Source organism: Puntigrus tetrazona, chromosome 7 (assembly GCF_018831695.1).
Source record: "Puntigrus tetrazona isolate hp1 chromosome 7, ASM1883169v1, whole genome shotgun sequence".
NCBI classification, from domain to species: Eukaryota; Metazoa; Chordata; class Actinopteri; order Cypriniformes; family Cyprinidae; genus Puntigrus; species Puntigrus tetrazona.
In genome coordinates, this window is record NC_056705.1 from 19,457,164 (window position 1) to 19,474,672 (window position 17,509).

Here is a 17,509-nt window from a genome sequence, read left to right on the forward strand (position 1 = left end):
AAAATTGTAAATCTAAATGCAATTGTCTCTCAAAAGAAAGAGTCGACTCATTGAATCACTGAAACATTAAAAGTCATTTTTAAAACAAGTCCCAAGCTGTTTCATGGTGACATCAAAGTGAAACATTAGCATATTGAATCAGCATATAGAATGATTTTTGAAGGTACAGTGTGACACCTAAAGTAAAAAAAAATTAGTTGCTGAAAATGTTTACGGTTCCATTGCAGAAATACCTTTTTAAAATGTATTCAAGCACCACTGTCAGTTTTTATAGATAATAAAGAGGCTTTTCTCTGTAAAAATAGTATAAGGAAAAAAAAACTTCTTTCATCAGACAGCGTTTTTATACTTTTAGTCACCAAATTGCACACATGGGATTATGGGATATCACAGATAGTGGCAGAAACATCTATGCAGCCTTCAGAAATCAAACAGATGGAGGCATCATAGTAGACAGTACATTCTGTTTCTCCCTCAGGATGCTGCGTGATAAGGCAGCATTTTTGGAGTTTCGGACACACCGTGCTTAGCATTGAGCCAATCAATAGCCATTAGAATTAGCAGGGCTGTTGTGCTGGCAGGCAGTAATTGGTGTCATCACCCGGAGCATTGATTAGAGCGGGGCCAACTAGGACACACTGGGTCCAAGGCTCCAGCAGGGCGCTGCCTCCCTCCTGCTCTCTCCGTCCTCCACATCACTACTATTGATGGGAGGGTAATCAGAGCAGGACAGTACAAATCCACTTAGTCTCTGCATTGCCTTAAGTAATGGATTTATGAGTGCATTAAATAGTGATAGTGGCAGTTTGAGCCAAAATGTCCTTTTGCTGCATCTTTTTTTTCCCTTTTGATTTGCCTTTGTCCTTTATCTCTCTCCTGTCCTATTTTCTGTGTTGCTTTAATGTTGTCAATATTACTCTGTCTCACGTGTTTTCTCTTGCTCAAGTACTCAGCGTTCTTGTTCTCATGCTCTTTCATGCCTCCTTTTCTACTCTGAGTATGAGTTGGTTTTCTTTTTGTTCTGCATAACCTTGTCAGAAGACAGCACAGATAGAGTGGGATTTGAGTCTAACAGTGAGAGATGACTTTGGGATAAAGTGTTGAATGTGCATTTCTGTAAAAAGAGATAAAGTACTTTGATTGAGAGTTGGAAAACTGATCTGCTCGCTTTGCAGCGGATTGCACTGCAGTGTGTTTAGCTTTATTCTAGAGGAGAAATGAGTTTTAGCACTGTCCAATGTGACATGGATTCTTTTTTAAGTAATGTCGACGTAATGCCGACTGCTGGACGTCACAACTGAATCACAACAAGATATATATTAAACTATAAGCATCTGAACACTAAAGTAACAACTTTACATGAAACCACAGAGAACTGTAACAAAAGAATGTCACTGTAGACAACGTGTTTTACTGCTAATATCACAGTGAAGGGAATATTTGCCAAAAATATATCAGTATTTCACAGATTTTGTTACCTGACAACAGTTTTTCAGCTTATTTGGTGTGATGTGCAGCAAATGGCGATAATGGGAAGTACAAGTGAAATATGGAATTCGTGTATAGACAAAACTAAAGTGGTGAATGAAGCAGCAGCAGTCTGTAAACAACGCCACATTTCATGCCAATCTGCTACACAAGTTGACATTCAACAAATTCACACTTCCCTAATAATGTAAGATTTTCTGTATATATGTAGCTGAGCTGCATTAAGCTACATATTATTGTAATGGAATAGCCAATTTTTATTTATAATGAACAATTAATTATGTCACCAATTATTCACCCTTATGTCATTTTATAGATTATTTAAAAATATTTTCAAAAATGTAAAGAGGTCCAAAAAATTTTGTTATTAATCATAAAAATTATTTCATACTTGTAATGGTTTACACTGTGCTGTTTATGATATTCATTTTAATAGTTACATATGTTTATTTGTTGGCACTAATTTAGTACCTGCTCCACCACCTTGTTAATGCACCAAAGCTAAAATTTCTGTTCTTGCTGAACTTGTTTTTTTTGTTTTTTCTATTCCTTGTTTCTAGAAAATTCAGAGGGCGTCTCACTTCCTCTTGGCAACACTAAAGATTTCATCATCTCTTTTGACCTGAAGTTTGCATCTAACGGTAGCGTCTCCGTCATCTTGGAGACTACAGAGAAAGGTCCTCCGTTTGTTATCCGCTACGTCACCACCACTCAGCTCATTTCTTTTAAGGACCGTGAAATCACCTACGGGATTGGCCCGCGGACAGCATGGACCACGGTCACCCGTGACCTTCTCACAGACCTCCGCAAAGGCATCGGCCTCTCCAACACCAAAGCGGTCAGGGCCACCAAAACCATGCCACGGCGTGTCGTAAAGGTATTGGTGCACGGCCACGGGTTGATAGACAATATCACAATCTCCACTACTTCGCACATGGCGGCTTTTTTTGCTGCTAGCGACTGGTTGGTGCGCAATCAGGACGAGCGTGGCGGTTGGCCGATCATGGTGACTCGTAAACTTGGGGAGGGTTTCCGTGCTCTGGAGCCGGGTTGGTATTCGGCAATGGCACAGGGCCAGGCCATGTCCACTCTAGTGCGTGCCTATCTAATGACAAAAGATGACACGTACCTAAAAGCTGCCCTGCGTGCCACCGGACCTTTTAAACTGCCGTCGGAGCAGCACGGTGTCAAAGCTGTGTTCATGAACAAGTATGACTGGTACGAGGAGTACCCCACAATCCCTAGCTCCTTCGTTCTGAACGGGTTCATCTATTCCCTCGTAGGCCTGTATGACCTGGCACAAACGGCGGGTGAGAAGCTCGGTCGGGACGCAGGTCAGCTGTACAGCAAGGGGATGGAGTCTTTAAAAGTTATGCTGCCCCTGTACGACACAGGGTCGGGCACCATCTATGACTTGCGCCACTTTATATTGGGCACAGCGCCCAATCTGGCCCGTTGGGATTACCATACGACGCACATCAACCAGCTCCAGTTGCTGGGCACTATTGACAACTCGCCCATCTTCAGGGACTTCATCAAGCGCTGGAAGAGCTACCTGAAAGGAGGGAGGGCCAAGCACAACTAGAGCGGAGCACACCTCTACGATCTCTTCAGGCTCTAACTTCCTCTTCCCAACTGCCACCACGAGGGCCACTGTGTCTAGCAAGGAGAATGAACGGCTGAACACTTCAGATTTTTCTGTTTGAGACAGTAATTGCAGTGCTTCTTGTGTCTGTGGTGAGGTTTTAATTAGGTACAAACGCAGCTGCTTGCAGCATGTGTCTGGATAAGGAAGAGGGAGGGCTTAGGTATTTAAAATTCAAAGCTCCAGATCTGCAGGTTTGAGTGAGAAACGCGTCTGCTGAGATTTGCCACATTTGGGCTCACTTCAGTCGAGACGAGGAATGGCAAAGCAGCTTTCAGAACCTTCTTCCAAAGTAAAGCTCAAAAGATAATTAGTCACCAGTTGTCGGGAAATAAATCGTAGAGAACAAACTTTAGCTGCAATAGTTATTTAAGTTCATAGCCTGTGAGTGGAACGCTATTGATAAAAAAAAAATGCTGAAAATGTCCTCAAGTGTAGCATTGCTATTTGTCACAGAGCACTGAAGGTTTACTCGCCTTTTGTTCAACCCACTGTCCAGCCTTTGGTCTGCATTTCATGATCCCACAATCAGATTGAGCTGTCACTAATGCGGCCCAGTCCTTCCCATAATGCACTTAAAGCTTTAGAGAGGTGGTCGCAGGTCACTTGCTTCATGTTTACAACAGATTTCAGGAAACATAGCTGTAGTTTTTAAAGACACCGCTGTCCCGGAATAACAAACGCAGAGGCTGCTTTTTGAGAAATCTGAGGGACTCTGTATGCTTGTGTAGCCGAGACGTCAAACCTCAGTTCAGTTGAGCTACATGTAGATTAGTCATGCACTTTACTTGTGTGGCATGCGTGTGTTTGGTGAAGATGCGTTTATACAACCATGTGATGAATTTTGACTTCATTTTTGACACCAGTACAGTTTTTTGTCCTCATTCACTCTCATGCCTTAATGGCAGTCAATCATTTATAAGGGAATTTTCAAGTTTGTTCGTTTATTACAAGTTTATTGTAGCTGTACCCATTTCCTTAAACCACAATATTTTCTTTTTGATCAGGTGATTCTTTTCTACAATTTATTTTTGGACAGCTGTATTATTTCTCTTGACATTATTTTTATAAGCAACAACAATTGCAGTAATGTGAGGCAAAAGAATGAAAATGTTTTTCACATTTAGATCAATGACTCGCATCACAACCAAGCAAAAATATGCTGTTTCATGTATTAAGAAGATACTAATGATCAGTACTTCCTCATTAAAATAGAAATGATTTGCATGTAAGACTACAGCATCTGTTTTTTGTGGGGTTTTTTTTTTTTTTTTTATCCAAAAGCATCTCCTAATATCCCAAAAATCATTCTTGACTAGTGCAGCCAAGTGTCTGAGACTGCAGATGGAGTTCAAAAGAATTTTGGCCATCACTTCTGTCTGTTTTTCAGAGCGGTCAGCCGCTTGACCTCAGCAGTGAAAACTCCACCTGGCTGAATCCTGTCGATCTAAATCTCACCTAACCGCAGCCGCAAAGATGCCGAGATTTTATCCCTTTATCTGGCATCCCGCTGTTCTGAACCATTTCAAACAGATGTTCACATTCCAGTGTGGGCTTTTGGCTTCTGATTCTTTTTTTTTTTAAATAAATGTCAGAGAAGAAAAATGTGGCATTTCTGAATGTTTGATATGAAAGCTTGCGTTTTGTTTGGCAGAGATAGTTTAGAAACTATGGGTGCCGACCTGAGGCGTAGCTTTTGTGTTAACTTTATTTTTGGTTTCAAAACCACGTTTTCCCATGAAAATCAGGTTGCTTGTCAGATCTCACATATGATACTATGCACATTTCATACTTGTCGCCAGTGGACAGACAGTTATATTTAAAGAGGAAAAGACATGTTAGCATGGATGTTAGCGTGATTGAAGCAGAGAGCTACGTTTAATTTATACTGTACCAAAGTCTTTAAAGTTTGGGTTATTTTTATCTGAAACTTTAGTTTTTGTATTGTGCTTTATGGAGTACCATGGAGCTTTTGTCTATTTTTTTTTTTTTTTTTAGTTTAGAAAGATGATGTGACTAAAGAAATGCTTTGAGGTGGTAGTTTCATGCCTTCTTCTTCCCGAAGAAATGCCTTTTGATACCGTTTTGTTTTTTTTCACCTTCAGTCTAGATTTGTATAAAATTGAGTGGGTATAGAAGGGAACTGGGAATATTATTAATCACTGCTACCATGGGGATGTGTGCAAATCTTGATGTAGAGTTAGCGCTCAGTGCTACAATTTTCAAAAAGGGAAAAGAGAGACTTGGAACACTATGTCTGTTCTTGAAAGCCTTGTTTCAAAGCAGCCTCCTTTTAAATTGAGTTTACCAAACGTTGTTTGCATTTGAGAACTCCTTGGAGTAAGCAATGTTAAAGCACAACTATAGTTTCTTTATTAATTTATTCTCATCTCTCACTCTCACTCTCTATCTCTCTCTCTCTCTCTCTTTTTCTTGTTTTTTTTTTTGTTTCCAGTCTGGACTATGTGCAAAGCCTTCCTCTGCAAGCTGCTGCAGTTTAGAAATGTAAAACAGTAGAAAAGAGTAGAACAGTTTGATCTTTTCGCTCTTCTTTTTTTTTTTGGTTTATTTCATTCTTGGGTTATAAATTGACATGTGAGGTGTATTTCATGTGTATGCAATAAATGGTTGAACTGGATCGCGACAGCTGCACACCCAGAGGTTGTACAGACTTTGCAATGGAAGCACAATGTGCGATCATTTTTATGCAGGACAAATGTTTATTAAAGTCTTTGTGCTTTAAATTGCTTTTTTAAAATTGTATAAATAAAGGCATTTCGTTTTATACACGCATGTGTCCGGTGTGTTTCTTTTACCCATAAACAGCGTATCAGACTTTTATCTCGTTTCGATTTTGATTCATTTAAGTCAAGTCACTTATACTTCCTCACTAAAGTAGAAATGACCAGTGTTGAACGCTGCCTGAGGTGTCTGCTAGCATTTATCTCCAATGTCCCTGTTCACTATAATCCCCACGATATTCTCTCTATCTCAGTCACACATATGGACAGTACGATTTAATTACTAGCTGCAGCCTGGGGTCTGATCCGGCACATTAAACTCCCTTCTCATTCTTCTGTCCTGTCTGCCTTTCTCAATAGTCTGCATGTTGTTTTAGCCAGCATTTGCTCAGCTCATAGCACTGGTAGGGTGAAGGCGCCCCATAGAGCTCATCTTTTAATGACTGTCTGATCAGATTATCACTGTTTTTACCCAGACTCAGCCAGCTGACGCTCGTGGTTTGTGGTGTCTGTAGGCGGTAAGGAGTTTTTCTTTTAGGCTGTATTGGGATTTCTCTTTTACAGATATTTATTTATTTTCAATTATTTTGGGCATATTTCGGTGAACATGGTTTATTAAAAGGATTGGACCGTAAGGGTCATGAATGGGTCTAGTTTATGTTTTCGTTGTATGTTTTTGATTCAAGCTTTTATTGGATCAAAAGTGTAGTCCCATTCATGAACAAATTATCCGGATGAGCTGATCCTTTTCTCAGATCGTTAGACAAAGATGAGATGATCAAATAAGATCATTAGACGAGCCAATCCGTGCCGATCCATGTGCGACTCAAATCATGCTTCTGCTTAAACTACACTGGTCACACTGCTCCCGAGGGCAACTCAATTGTCTTGCATGTATTTTGCTATATATGCTGTATTTTTTTCTGTCTCATTAGGAGCAGCAGATTTTTTTTTTATCAAAACCCTTCAAAAGGAAATCTTGAGTAATGAGCAGATCCATATTCTTTCTCTTTCATACTTTATTTTTTTTAAGCAAGACATTACAGGCAAAACCACTGATGCCCACTTTAATATCACTTATACCAACCTTTTCAGTTTCCTGAGAGAGACTGTTCATGTATGTTTCGCTTCATTTAACTTGGTTAACATGGTGATTTTTTTTTCCCACGACTGTTCACAATTATTTATTTAAATGGCGTGATAGAAAATACATCCAAAATCCCCTCTTTAAAAAATGTCGCAAAAACGAAATAATTTTTAAACAAAGAATTCTGCCCTGTAATTGTAAGCAAATAAGTGCATACTTAATCAGATATGGCATCATTTGCGTATTTAAACGGCGTTTTATAATACAAATCAACTGTTTTCATGTTCTGTGGTTAGTCAACTGGGGATATATGCTGATATCTATTAGTTACAATTTCCCCCCTCTACTCACCTGTGGTATCTTGCCTTGAAATGTCTTTCACTTGTTCAGAGATTGACTTGCTCACACATACCTGCAGTGCACAGCAAAACAATTCCCAGACTAACACCGAACTGTCAAATATCAGTTTATTCTTGAGTGTTTCATTACATTCAACTCATGTCTGCCTCCCTGATGTCTGCAGCAGGCGTTTCAGTTGTCTGCTTGGTTTGGCATTGTAACAGGACACAATGAGTGATGTGGCTTTTGTGTCTTAGAGGTACACACACACACACACACACACACACACACACACACACACACACACACACACACACACTTACTTGTGTCAATTCCCATTTATGACCTAATACCTCAGCTATGCAGAGTTCAGACTCTTCTCATCCGGCACACCCTGAGATGTTCTGATATATTTTACCCTTGGTAATATCACTGCGACCGAAGCGACAAAGATATCAGAGACAGACAGATGTGGAGGCAGGAGTTGACGCTAGCATATTGTAGCAGTCTGGGGGGTCATGTGGGCCGTGCCCTCCACCCAGCACTGTTTGATTCTGTCTGCATCTGCCCTCCACACCGCTGCTGCTGATGCTTAATTATGCAGTAAGCAAGGCCACACACACACACACACACACACATAGCCTTGCTTACTCCCACACACATCCTCTCATGTTTGCCCTCCAGACGATGCACACACAAACACACACTTAATGAAGCAGATGAAGAGTGTTTGAGCTGAATAGAGAACGAGAGGTAATGAGAGAGACGCTGCAGTGATAAAACAAACGTCCTTGTTGGCTAATCTAGGAAGACTGGACAAGTGCCAGTGTTATGTTGGATATGTTTCTTAAATAGCCTTTTAGATCATAAGTCGTATGCAACTCCTTTGCAAACCAAACTCCCGATTTAGGCTGGGTGTAGACAGTCTTATCATATTAAACTGCAGAAGAGAGAAAAAAGAGATTAAATAGCATTACTGATTTCATAGCCGTAAACATTTGGTTCTGCTCCTCCCAGTCGATGTCCTTCATTAGCGAATATAGAAACAGATTTGAGGTGTAAACAGATATATTTTGCTTAAAATTGGGGCTAAAGGAATTTTATATATATGTTTGGTTTTGTGTGTGTGTGTGTGTGTGTGTGTGTGTACGTGTGTGTACACTTTACATTTTACGCACACACATTTTTTACATTTCTTCCATTTTCCCCTTTGAAGCGACTATATTTATTTTCATCATCAGTGTGTCTGACTGTATGTTTCCTTCATAAAGACCTTCACAGAGGATTTAAATAAACCATTTAACACAAGAATCCATAAATAAAATGAAAACTGAACGTCTTGAATATGAATTTTGACATGGCACCGGATGGTGGATTATTTCAGATTAGAAAATGCTGCCATCATGGGGTGACAATTGGCATTACTGTTACATAACCGCTCAAAACCACTTCACCCACACCTTCAACAACTCTACATTCTACCTTCTGTTGTAATATTTAAACATATTGCGCAATGACTGCTTTGTGGTTATTCGTAATTTCGATCTCACAATGTATCCGTACTGATATGTTTTCAATAGAAAAGCATTTTTACAGGACAAGGTTGATTATTTGACCTATTTGTTTGACATACAAAGTATTCAGAGTAAATGTTATTAATAATCTTACAAACCTATTATATAATTCTAACTATTATAATATCACACATAATTAGTAGATTATGTATCACTGTTCCCTAAATCACACTTTGTGATGACTTTATTGTTAAAGGGTGCCAGAAAATTCACACTAAAGGAAATAACAATACTGATACTGTTAATGAAGTGTGCTTTCTCTCCCCCCTTGATCTCGCCTTTTATAATTTTTTTTTTTTCTTAGTCATTTTGCTTTTAGCTTTCCCTCCCAATACGCATCTCATTTCTGCCGAGAGGTAATAAATACACTACTAATGGTTACAGTTTGCTTAAGATATCGTGTCCTTGAATAGAAATGTTGTTACTGTATTGTCATTGTATTAATATAGACAGGTGAATGGTAACTGCTCTGTTTAAGCATGTTATGGGTTAACGTAAATATATGTCACTTCACGCCCTCCATTCATGACACAACTTCGCTCTTCCTGAAACTCCAAACCCTGAATGAGCAAGTGGGGGTCTGTCCCAGCAGTTTTCTGCATAGATATAATAGGACAATCCTGTGTTTCAGATACGCTATGTATACTACACCCACCTGCTTGAGTCGAACAATGAGTTAAAAATTCTCTGAGAAACCTGTTAAACCTACAGAGAGCGTTAGGAGCTAAAAAAGGGAAATCAGATTTTCTAAATACTTTCAATCAGCATTTGCTTACATAATTCTTAAATATTTGTCTTTGTATTGATTTTACCTAGGCTACATACAGTACGCATTACCCTTCAAATGTTTGGTATCAGTCAGACTGTTTCATTTAGTTAAATTAAAAACAAAAGACAATCTATGCTGAATATGCAGTTAAACAGCAATATCGTGAAATATCATTACAGTTTCTACTGATATTACAATATCTGTTTCAGTGTGTTGTAAAATGTAATTTATTCCAAAACGGAACAATCTTCAGTGTTGTCACGTGATCCGTCAGACATGATTCTAATATGCTTATCTGACGCACTAGAAACGTTATTATCTATGTTAAAAACAACTTTTGTGAAAAACTCTGCAGGCATTTGAATTGCACTCAATATGGAAACTCAACAGCTCTTGTATTTTTGGACTGAAACTCTGACCTATGAAACAATGTGCTCACGAATGGCTCGAGCGTTCTCACCTAGCCGGTGTGTCGGGGTGTGTGTGTGTGTTTATCATAGAGGCTGATGTCTGTAGGTGTGATGAAAAGGGCAGGGCTAAGCGAGTCAGTCTCAGATGAGGTGGAGTGGAAGAGTGTCTGTATGTACATTTGTCTCTCTGCACCTGCCGCTGTGTTGATGTATGTCTGAGTCGAGCACTGAGGGCCGTTCATCTGGGGAACATGTTCAGCCTTATCAAGCTTCAGCGTGTCTTCAATGTCCACCAAGTGCCTAAAGTAAGTTTGTCCATTTAACAAACACAAAACTACCACAATGAACAAATACTAAACTAGCTGTAGTAGTTAAAGGTGCTCTTGGTACAGAAAGGCTGATGGTAGGTCAAGTCAAGAATCACTTGATTTTTTCTTTACCCTCTTATAACTATGCAACCTGATGCGAAACTGTTTAAAGGTACCCAGACATTTTCATATTAATGCTTTGCGCTATTTTGCTAGCTTGTCTGTGGAGAGAACTGCTTTGCTGCCTTCATTAAACAAGCTGTCTGCATGACTCTTTTCCCATTGGTAGGCATTTCAGGAGGACAGCATCATCTCTGGATATCGACACCCCCGTAGTTCAGCCACAGACTGTGTGTTTAGTCTCTTTCAGCTCACCAATGAGACCCTCAATGTCTGGACACACTTTCTACCAACATGGTACAGTGAAACGAGTTCATTTGCGCAATCTCTCTCACTCTCTATCTGTCATGCTTCCTTTCTCTCTCTATATATATATCTATATGCCTTTGCCACTTTCTCAGTATGGCTTTTACAATAAATTTTGTTATCTAGTAACAGATCACAGATAGTATACGAACTCACACAACTTTAACAGCACAATGGCCCTGTGTTTCGCCGACAGTATTTAGACTGACTGTGTGTGTGTGTGTGTGTGTGTACATGGTGTGCTGAGAGTCGCAGTAGTTTGACTCAAGAATCTCCTTTAACCCCAGCTGAGCTGCTCCTAGCTGGAGGATGACAGAAGATCGGCCATCACTGTTAATGTGTTCCTAGTGTGCTTCTCCCCAAAGCGTCCTCCAGATATTAACATGTTGGAGAGTTGCTCACCTGTGATTTTTGAATTGTATTGGTTTATTTGGCTTTTTTATGTTCTACGTTTTTATTTATTTGTTTATTTATGTATCATAAGTGTCGCTAAGCCTCATTCCTAAGCCTGCGCTTTGTCATTGCTTCACTTCCATCTGAGGTCTGTGAACAGAGTTCATTTCAATCCTCTTTGTTATCAATGTGTTTCAGTTCATTCGCGTTTTATCAAGTGTTTATGTTGAAAAAAGAAGAAAAAGGATCCCGTAAAAAACTTAAAAAAATGTAAAACACATTTTTATTGTTAGTTTGCTATATGTTTTAGTTATTTATAGGCATATTATGCTTATTGTAGCATATATATATATATATATATATATATATATATATATATATATATATATATATATATATATATATATATATAGTTTAAATAATATTATATAATAACATTTTCACCATCTCTCACTGTTCTACTCCAGCATAACTCACTAGTGCAGTATTGACTGCTGTTTGATATTTTAAATGTTTACATGTAAATGTAAATTTACAGTTCATTGCAAAAACATTTTTTCCATCACTCGTCTATTTAAAGTACACCATATCTCAAAGCTAACACATCCTCTGATCCCACACAATGGTTAAATACACAGTCAACTGACAGTAAATCAATAGGACAAAACTTGGAATCTGTAACCTGACTCTGTGTTAATGTTTGGTTATATTAAACTCACTGATCCCTAAAGCAAGCAAAAGTAAATCAGACCTGTAAACTTCATATCTCGAAAATCTGGATATAAAGACTAGATTTAATAAGGCAACTCTAAATCCATACTAATATTTTGGGGCAAAGCTGACGTTTGCAGAAGATGCTCTTTGTAAGTAGAAGATGTTATATTCCAATAGAAATAGCAAGCCCAGCGAATTTGTGTGTTTTTATAATAAATATATGACTTCTCTGGGTGGGAACCTGTAATGTAAGATGCCTTTGGAAACCTCCTTTAAAAACTCCATCTGTATTCATTCTTATCTTTACTGTACATACTGTACAGCATAGAAACCAGCCTTACAGGTGCTCTGTACAGATTAAACTAGACCTATGGAAACCTAAACTGATAATACTAACCTCTGTGTGTGTGTGTGTGTGTGTGTGTGTGTGTGTGTGTGTGCGCTCATTCACTTCTGTTTGTGTCTATGACCTCCCGTCAAATGCATCCCTATAGTAACAAACTATGTGAGCAAGTCTGGGCAGGTTCAACATTTGAATACAATTTATTATTACCCGATCTTTTGTTTTGTTTTTGATTTCCACAGCAAAACAAGTTTGCTTCGATTCTGTAGCTATATGTAGCTAACAGAAAATTTCATGGAATTATTGTTTTACTGTATTAATAGTTTGTTGTGAGTTGCAGCGTTACAGTGCTGTGTCAACATCACCGTGTGTCATCATCTCACCCCTCTCTGTTTCTCCGTCAGGTATTTTCTCTGGAAGTTGATGACAGTGTTGTTGATGGAGGATGCGTGGTACGATACGTACACATGGCCTCTGCTGGTCTTCTTGTTCTCCTGCTGTGTGTATCCTCTGGCCTCCAGCTGTGCCCACACCTTCAGCACCATGTCTACCCGCGCTCGCCACATCTGCTACTTCTTTGACTACGGAGCGCTCAGCCTGTACAGCCTCGGTAAGAAAGGAACGCACAGGTGCTTTCACTTCAACACTATCGGTTCCTTGGCTTGTTATACGAAATATTGCCATAAAGACAAAGTTCATGGTTCAACGTTTTGTACGGCAATATTTAACAGACACAATGGAATTCTTGCGCAATTAATGCAAATGCAGATATGTCACAATATACTCTGTTATTTCTAGGGATGATAAGGTAATACAATTCTGTCCAGCACATGTAAGTTGATCATTACTCAAACTTATGGCCAAAGCTAGTAAATTTATAATTAAAATCAAAACTATGTTTTGTGTAAATAAATCAAAAACAAAATACTAAAGTCAATTTAGGCATCACAATATTTTTGTCTTGAGTATGAAAAATACATATTTATATTCAGACTTAAAAAGAAAATGAACAGTGTTATGAAACGATTTTTAAATATTAACTTTAAATGTGCTTTAGATGAAGGCAAAGCCAATCCAAATATAAAAATACACTTGTTGCCTGGAATGTCTGGAATGTCCTGTAAAAACAGTAATATTGTACAGCATTATTACAATTTAACTGTTATCTATTTGAATACATTTTGTAATGTAATTATTTTTCAAATGTCATTACGCCAGTCTTCAGTGTCACATGATCCTTCAGGAACTATTCTAAAATAGTGATTTGGTGCTCAAAAAGCATTTTTATTTTATTAATTTTTTTCATTGTTTTTGTAATTATTATTATTTTTGTTGTTGTTGTGAAACAGTAACCAGAAAAAGCATTGAAAACAATAACAATAAAAAAACAATAAAAATATTAAATGATGTTCAATTAACTTTTGCTCATTAAAGAATCTAAATAAATAAATAAATACATACATAGAAATCAAGCTTTTCACAAAAATACAATGTTTTCAGCTTTGATACTATTAAGAACCATTTCTAATAATTGTGGTTCAATATTAACTTAGTAGCAAATAAGCATTTTAGTATGATTTCTGAAGGATTATGTCAGACTGGAGAGTACTGAGTACATCACATTTCAATTGAATTAAATACATCACATTTTAAATTATAATAATCAGTATAATATCGCCATATTGTGCATCTCTAACTACATTTAACAGATCATCTTAATTTAATATGGCTATGAATAAATTCAGCATGTGTACAGTACATGAGTACAATCAGACTTATCGCACCTGTGGTATACCTGCAACGTGTATGTGTTTGTGCGTTAATAAACCATTTTAAAACAAGAAAACCTTATAGACTTACTGCGCCACAAAAACACATGCTTCCACACGTCATTACCAAATCCTCCACACCGCATTAAGCTGTATTCATGTGAATGATTGGATGTTGATGCAGGTTCAGCGATCAGCTACTCTGCATATGTTTTTCCTGACGCATGGGTGAACGGCACATTTCATGCATACTACATTCCTGCAGCTGTGCTAAACACCATCCTCGCAACCAGCATGGCCTGCTACTCCAGGTAATGATCCTCCTTGCTAACACACCGCCGTACTGATAACACAGATGCAGGTCCCCGGTATGTTGGTTATGTAGCTCTGATGAGTGAGTATGGGGAACAAGATAAATTTGGGTGAAAATATCAAACTCAAACAGGCAAATCTATACTAAATATGTCAAAAACACCCTTGTTTACATAATTGACATACATCGAAAACAGTAGCTATATTACGACGACTCATTCTGAAACCTTTCTTTCGATCTGTTAATTTACATAATTTGTCTGGAGCACTGCATTAATTACAATGCTTCGCTTTTTTAATGCTGGCGATCTGAAATTGCACCTCAGCAGGTACTTTGTTTGAATAAGTGCTTGCTTTAAAACCGTATGTTCTATACAGTATGAATGTGTGTAGTATGTAATCTGGACGTACCATTCACGTGTCCTCTGCCATGGCCTCACGGGATAATAAGCATCCAACAGACAAACTTTAAAAAGCTTGTAATTATCATTAATTTATAATTATTCTTTTTTTTGCCTACTGTTTTACAATTATTGCGAATTAGCTGCGAATTCTGTACTACTCTCTTTAAATACTATGTTCTGTATACTGTAAAATGGCGAAGTATGCATACATATTGAAGAGAGAGGACCATTTGGGATGAACTGAATCACTAGATGACCATTTACCGGAGAGTGTTATACTACTCCTTTTTATCATATATTAGCAATATAACATTTGCTCCATCACTGCTCATTGGACGAGTGTTATTGGAAAAAGTAAACTACTCTTAAAATACCTTATACTGAAAAATGTAGTATGGCATTCCCATTAACTCCTCAACACTGACGCATCAGGAAAGTAAATGGTGTATGCCACATTTTAAATAAAGACATGCTGTAAATTCAATCTGTGCTACAATAGTGTGTCTTTAATACAAGGTTTGTTATATAAACGTGACATGGCAGTTTTATAGGTTAATATTATTTTAATTTTACAATTTTTTTGTTAAGGCTTGGCATACCATTCCTTCACTATAACCATGACACCGATGAAAGGTAACTGTTTAAACGTGTGTGCGTGTGTGTGTGTGTGTGCGTGCGTGAATCCTCTAGCGCTCACTAATATGTTTTCTTTATCTGCCTTTTAACCCATTAAAATGCTATAACACAAAACACTTCCACCTAATTTTGTTAATGATGTGGTGATGTGTTTTTGGGATTATGAACAATCAACCTCTCTTAACTGCTACTAACAATTACATAACCCCACCACCGGCACTGAAACCGATGTTATCATTAATGAACATAACAATGTCTTTCTCTCTCTCTCTCTCTCTCTCCCTGTCAGATACCTGGAGAGACAGAGCCCACGGCTGAGTAAAGTGTTGCGAATTCTTGCCTTTGCCTACCCTTACCTGTTTGACAACATTCCTCTCTTCTACAGGGTAAGTTTCAGCATACTGTACATTCAACACAAATACCCGAGCTGTTCAGTCAAAGATCAATCCAGTTAAAAAACTAATATCCAATGAAGCTGGTATGATTTGTATTGGGAATTAGTGTTTTATCTATTTATCATAACGTAATTGTTTATTACCAGTGCCACATTTCTTGAAAAACACTTTATTGCATTGTTAAAATCATTGTTCAGATGCAAAAGCCTCTAAGTATGTCTGACTTTTTGTTTTAAATTAACATTTCTTTCTGGCTTATTTTAGGTTTCTGTATAAGTACTGGTACTTTTAATAGATTGAGGCTGGCATTTAGCAAAGTAAAAGTACTTGATGAACAGATACATCTTATCATATATATCTCGTTTTTGACCAAGATGGGTTTTAAAGGCTTTTTCATCTAAACTCTTCAAATGTTAATGCATGTTATTTGAGTATATGAATACAATACAGGGATTGACCTGTGATTTTTTTCTGTTGCCTCTTTCTAGTTGTTTCTGTGTGTAGGTGAGGGTTGCACTGATAATGAAGCAAACTCCATTCATGTTTATCACACATTGCTGGCTTTTCTCACCAGCTTCCTGTTTGCAACACACTTACCTGAGAGACTGGCACCTGGGCGCTTTGATTACATAGGTAATTAAAGACAGCTCACATAAATATGAAATAATCATTGTATATTTTATAGTGTATATTCCTAGTGCTGCATTTTTGTATTATTCACAAACTCATCTAAGAATACTCGGTGCGAACTAGTTAGTAAAGCAGGACCACAGGTATTTTTTCGAGGACGTCTTGTGAATGGCTCTCTTTTGACCCCTACAGGCCACAGCCATCAACTGTTTCACGTGTGTGCAATAATTGGGACACACTTCCAGATGAAGGCCATTGAAGCTGACATGGTGCTGAGACAGCCACAGCTGCTGGTCGCTGCTCCTCCTATCACGTTTAATAACACTGTTGGATCGGCTCTGGCTTGCGTCTGCATCAGTCTGGGGATCATATGTCTTTATAGTCTACCTCTGTTGTACGGCTCCTCAGAAACACACCCAACAAAAACTGAAGGAAAGAAATGCAAGCACTAAATGCTACTTGAGACAGTTACAACGGTTATTATGAAAATATATCTAGGACGTTCTTACTGGGTATTACGTTATAAAAATCCCCAAGAGGGGTTGTACCAAGCTATGCAACCTGAAATAGCAGAGAGTAATGAATGTGTTACTGCATGAATTCTGCTAAAAAAAGGCACTGAATCTCTGGAAGGTCACTGGGTGTTAGTGGGAGGTTGTGCCAAAGTAGTGTTTATTAAATTATTAAATTATTATTACATTTACATAACCATCACACTTCTATGCATATACTCAGACTGGTCATTATTTCGTCAGTCCAATTTTTCTATGCTATATATTAGAGCATGCATTTGGAATGAATTCAGTTGAATGAATCAGACTTTTCTATGCTACAAATGAGAGAGGAGACCGTTTAGGATGAACCTGTTTCTTTAATGAATCAGTCTTTCCTGTTTAGAATAAACTGCTTCACTAGAATGAAGCACACTACATACTGTATAAAAGGACCGTTTGGGATAAACCAATTCACTATAATGAATCTGAGTTTCCTACAACAACAGTTTCAACTGTAACACGCTCCACTATTTCATTCATGCGTGGTCATATTTCTTTTATGTACTGACAACCTCAACAAATGAACTAGCACTGTTAAATAAATATATGCACATTTACCTGTGTGCACAGTC

General features: G+C 38.0%; 2 protein-coding genes across 4 annotated transcripts in view; both read left to right on the forward strand.

The window, feature by feature from the left end:
* Positions 1-5,422, forward strand: part of glceb (glucuronic acid epimerase b) — a 39,035-nt gene extending 33,613 nt beyond the window's left edge. For both annotated transcript variants that reach the window (XM_043245215.1, XM_043245216.1), the window contains exon 5: positions 2,049-5,422. In XM_043245215.1, the coding sequence (XP_043101150.1) occupies positions 2,049-3,073 (1,025 nt within the window). In that variant the 3' untranslated portion in view covers positions 3,074-5,422. The remainder of the gene's footprint in view (positions 1-2,048) is intronic.
* Positions 5,423-10,185: 4,763 nt separating this feature from the next.
* Positions 10,186-16,912, forward strand: paqr5b (progestin and adipoQ receptor family member Vb). 2 transcript variants are annotated; one of them, XM_043243456.1, is made up of 8 exons: positions 10,188-10,358; positions 10,651-10,778; positions 12,642-12,847; positions 14,191-14,317; positions 15,311-15,355; positions 15,648-15,744; positions 16,242-16,386; positions 16,576-16,912. In XM_043243456.1, the coding sequence occupies exons 1-8, from the start codon at positions 10,305-10,307 to the stop codon at positions 16,833-16,835; spliced, it is 1,062 nt and encodes a 353-aa protein (XP_043099391.1). In that variant the 5' UTR covers positions 10,188-10,304; the 3' UTR covers positions 16,836-16,912. The 2 variants fall into 2 exon arrangements, with proteins under 2 accessions (XP_043099392.1, XP_043099391.1); XM_043243457.1 differs by lacking the exon at positions 15,311-15,355 and having other exon boundaries at positions 10,186-10,358.
* The last annotated feature ends 597 nt before the right edge of the window (positions 16,913-17,509 follow it).

Bases quoted from the DNA above. Each gene is read 5' to 3' on its own strand.
- paqr5b (XM_043243456.1), top strand. From the start codon at position 10,305: ATGTTCAGCCTTATCAAGCTTCAGCGTGTCTTCAATGTCCACCAAGTG. The intron at 12,848-14,190 runs GTAAGAAAGGAA...ATGTTGATGCAG, and splicing joins GCTCAGCCTGTACAGCCTCG to GTTCAGCGATCAGCTACTCT. The intron at 14,318-15,310 runs GTAATGATCCTC...TTTTTTGTTAAG, and splicing joins AGCATGGCCTGCTACTCCAG to GCTTGGCATACCATTCCTTC.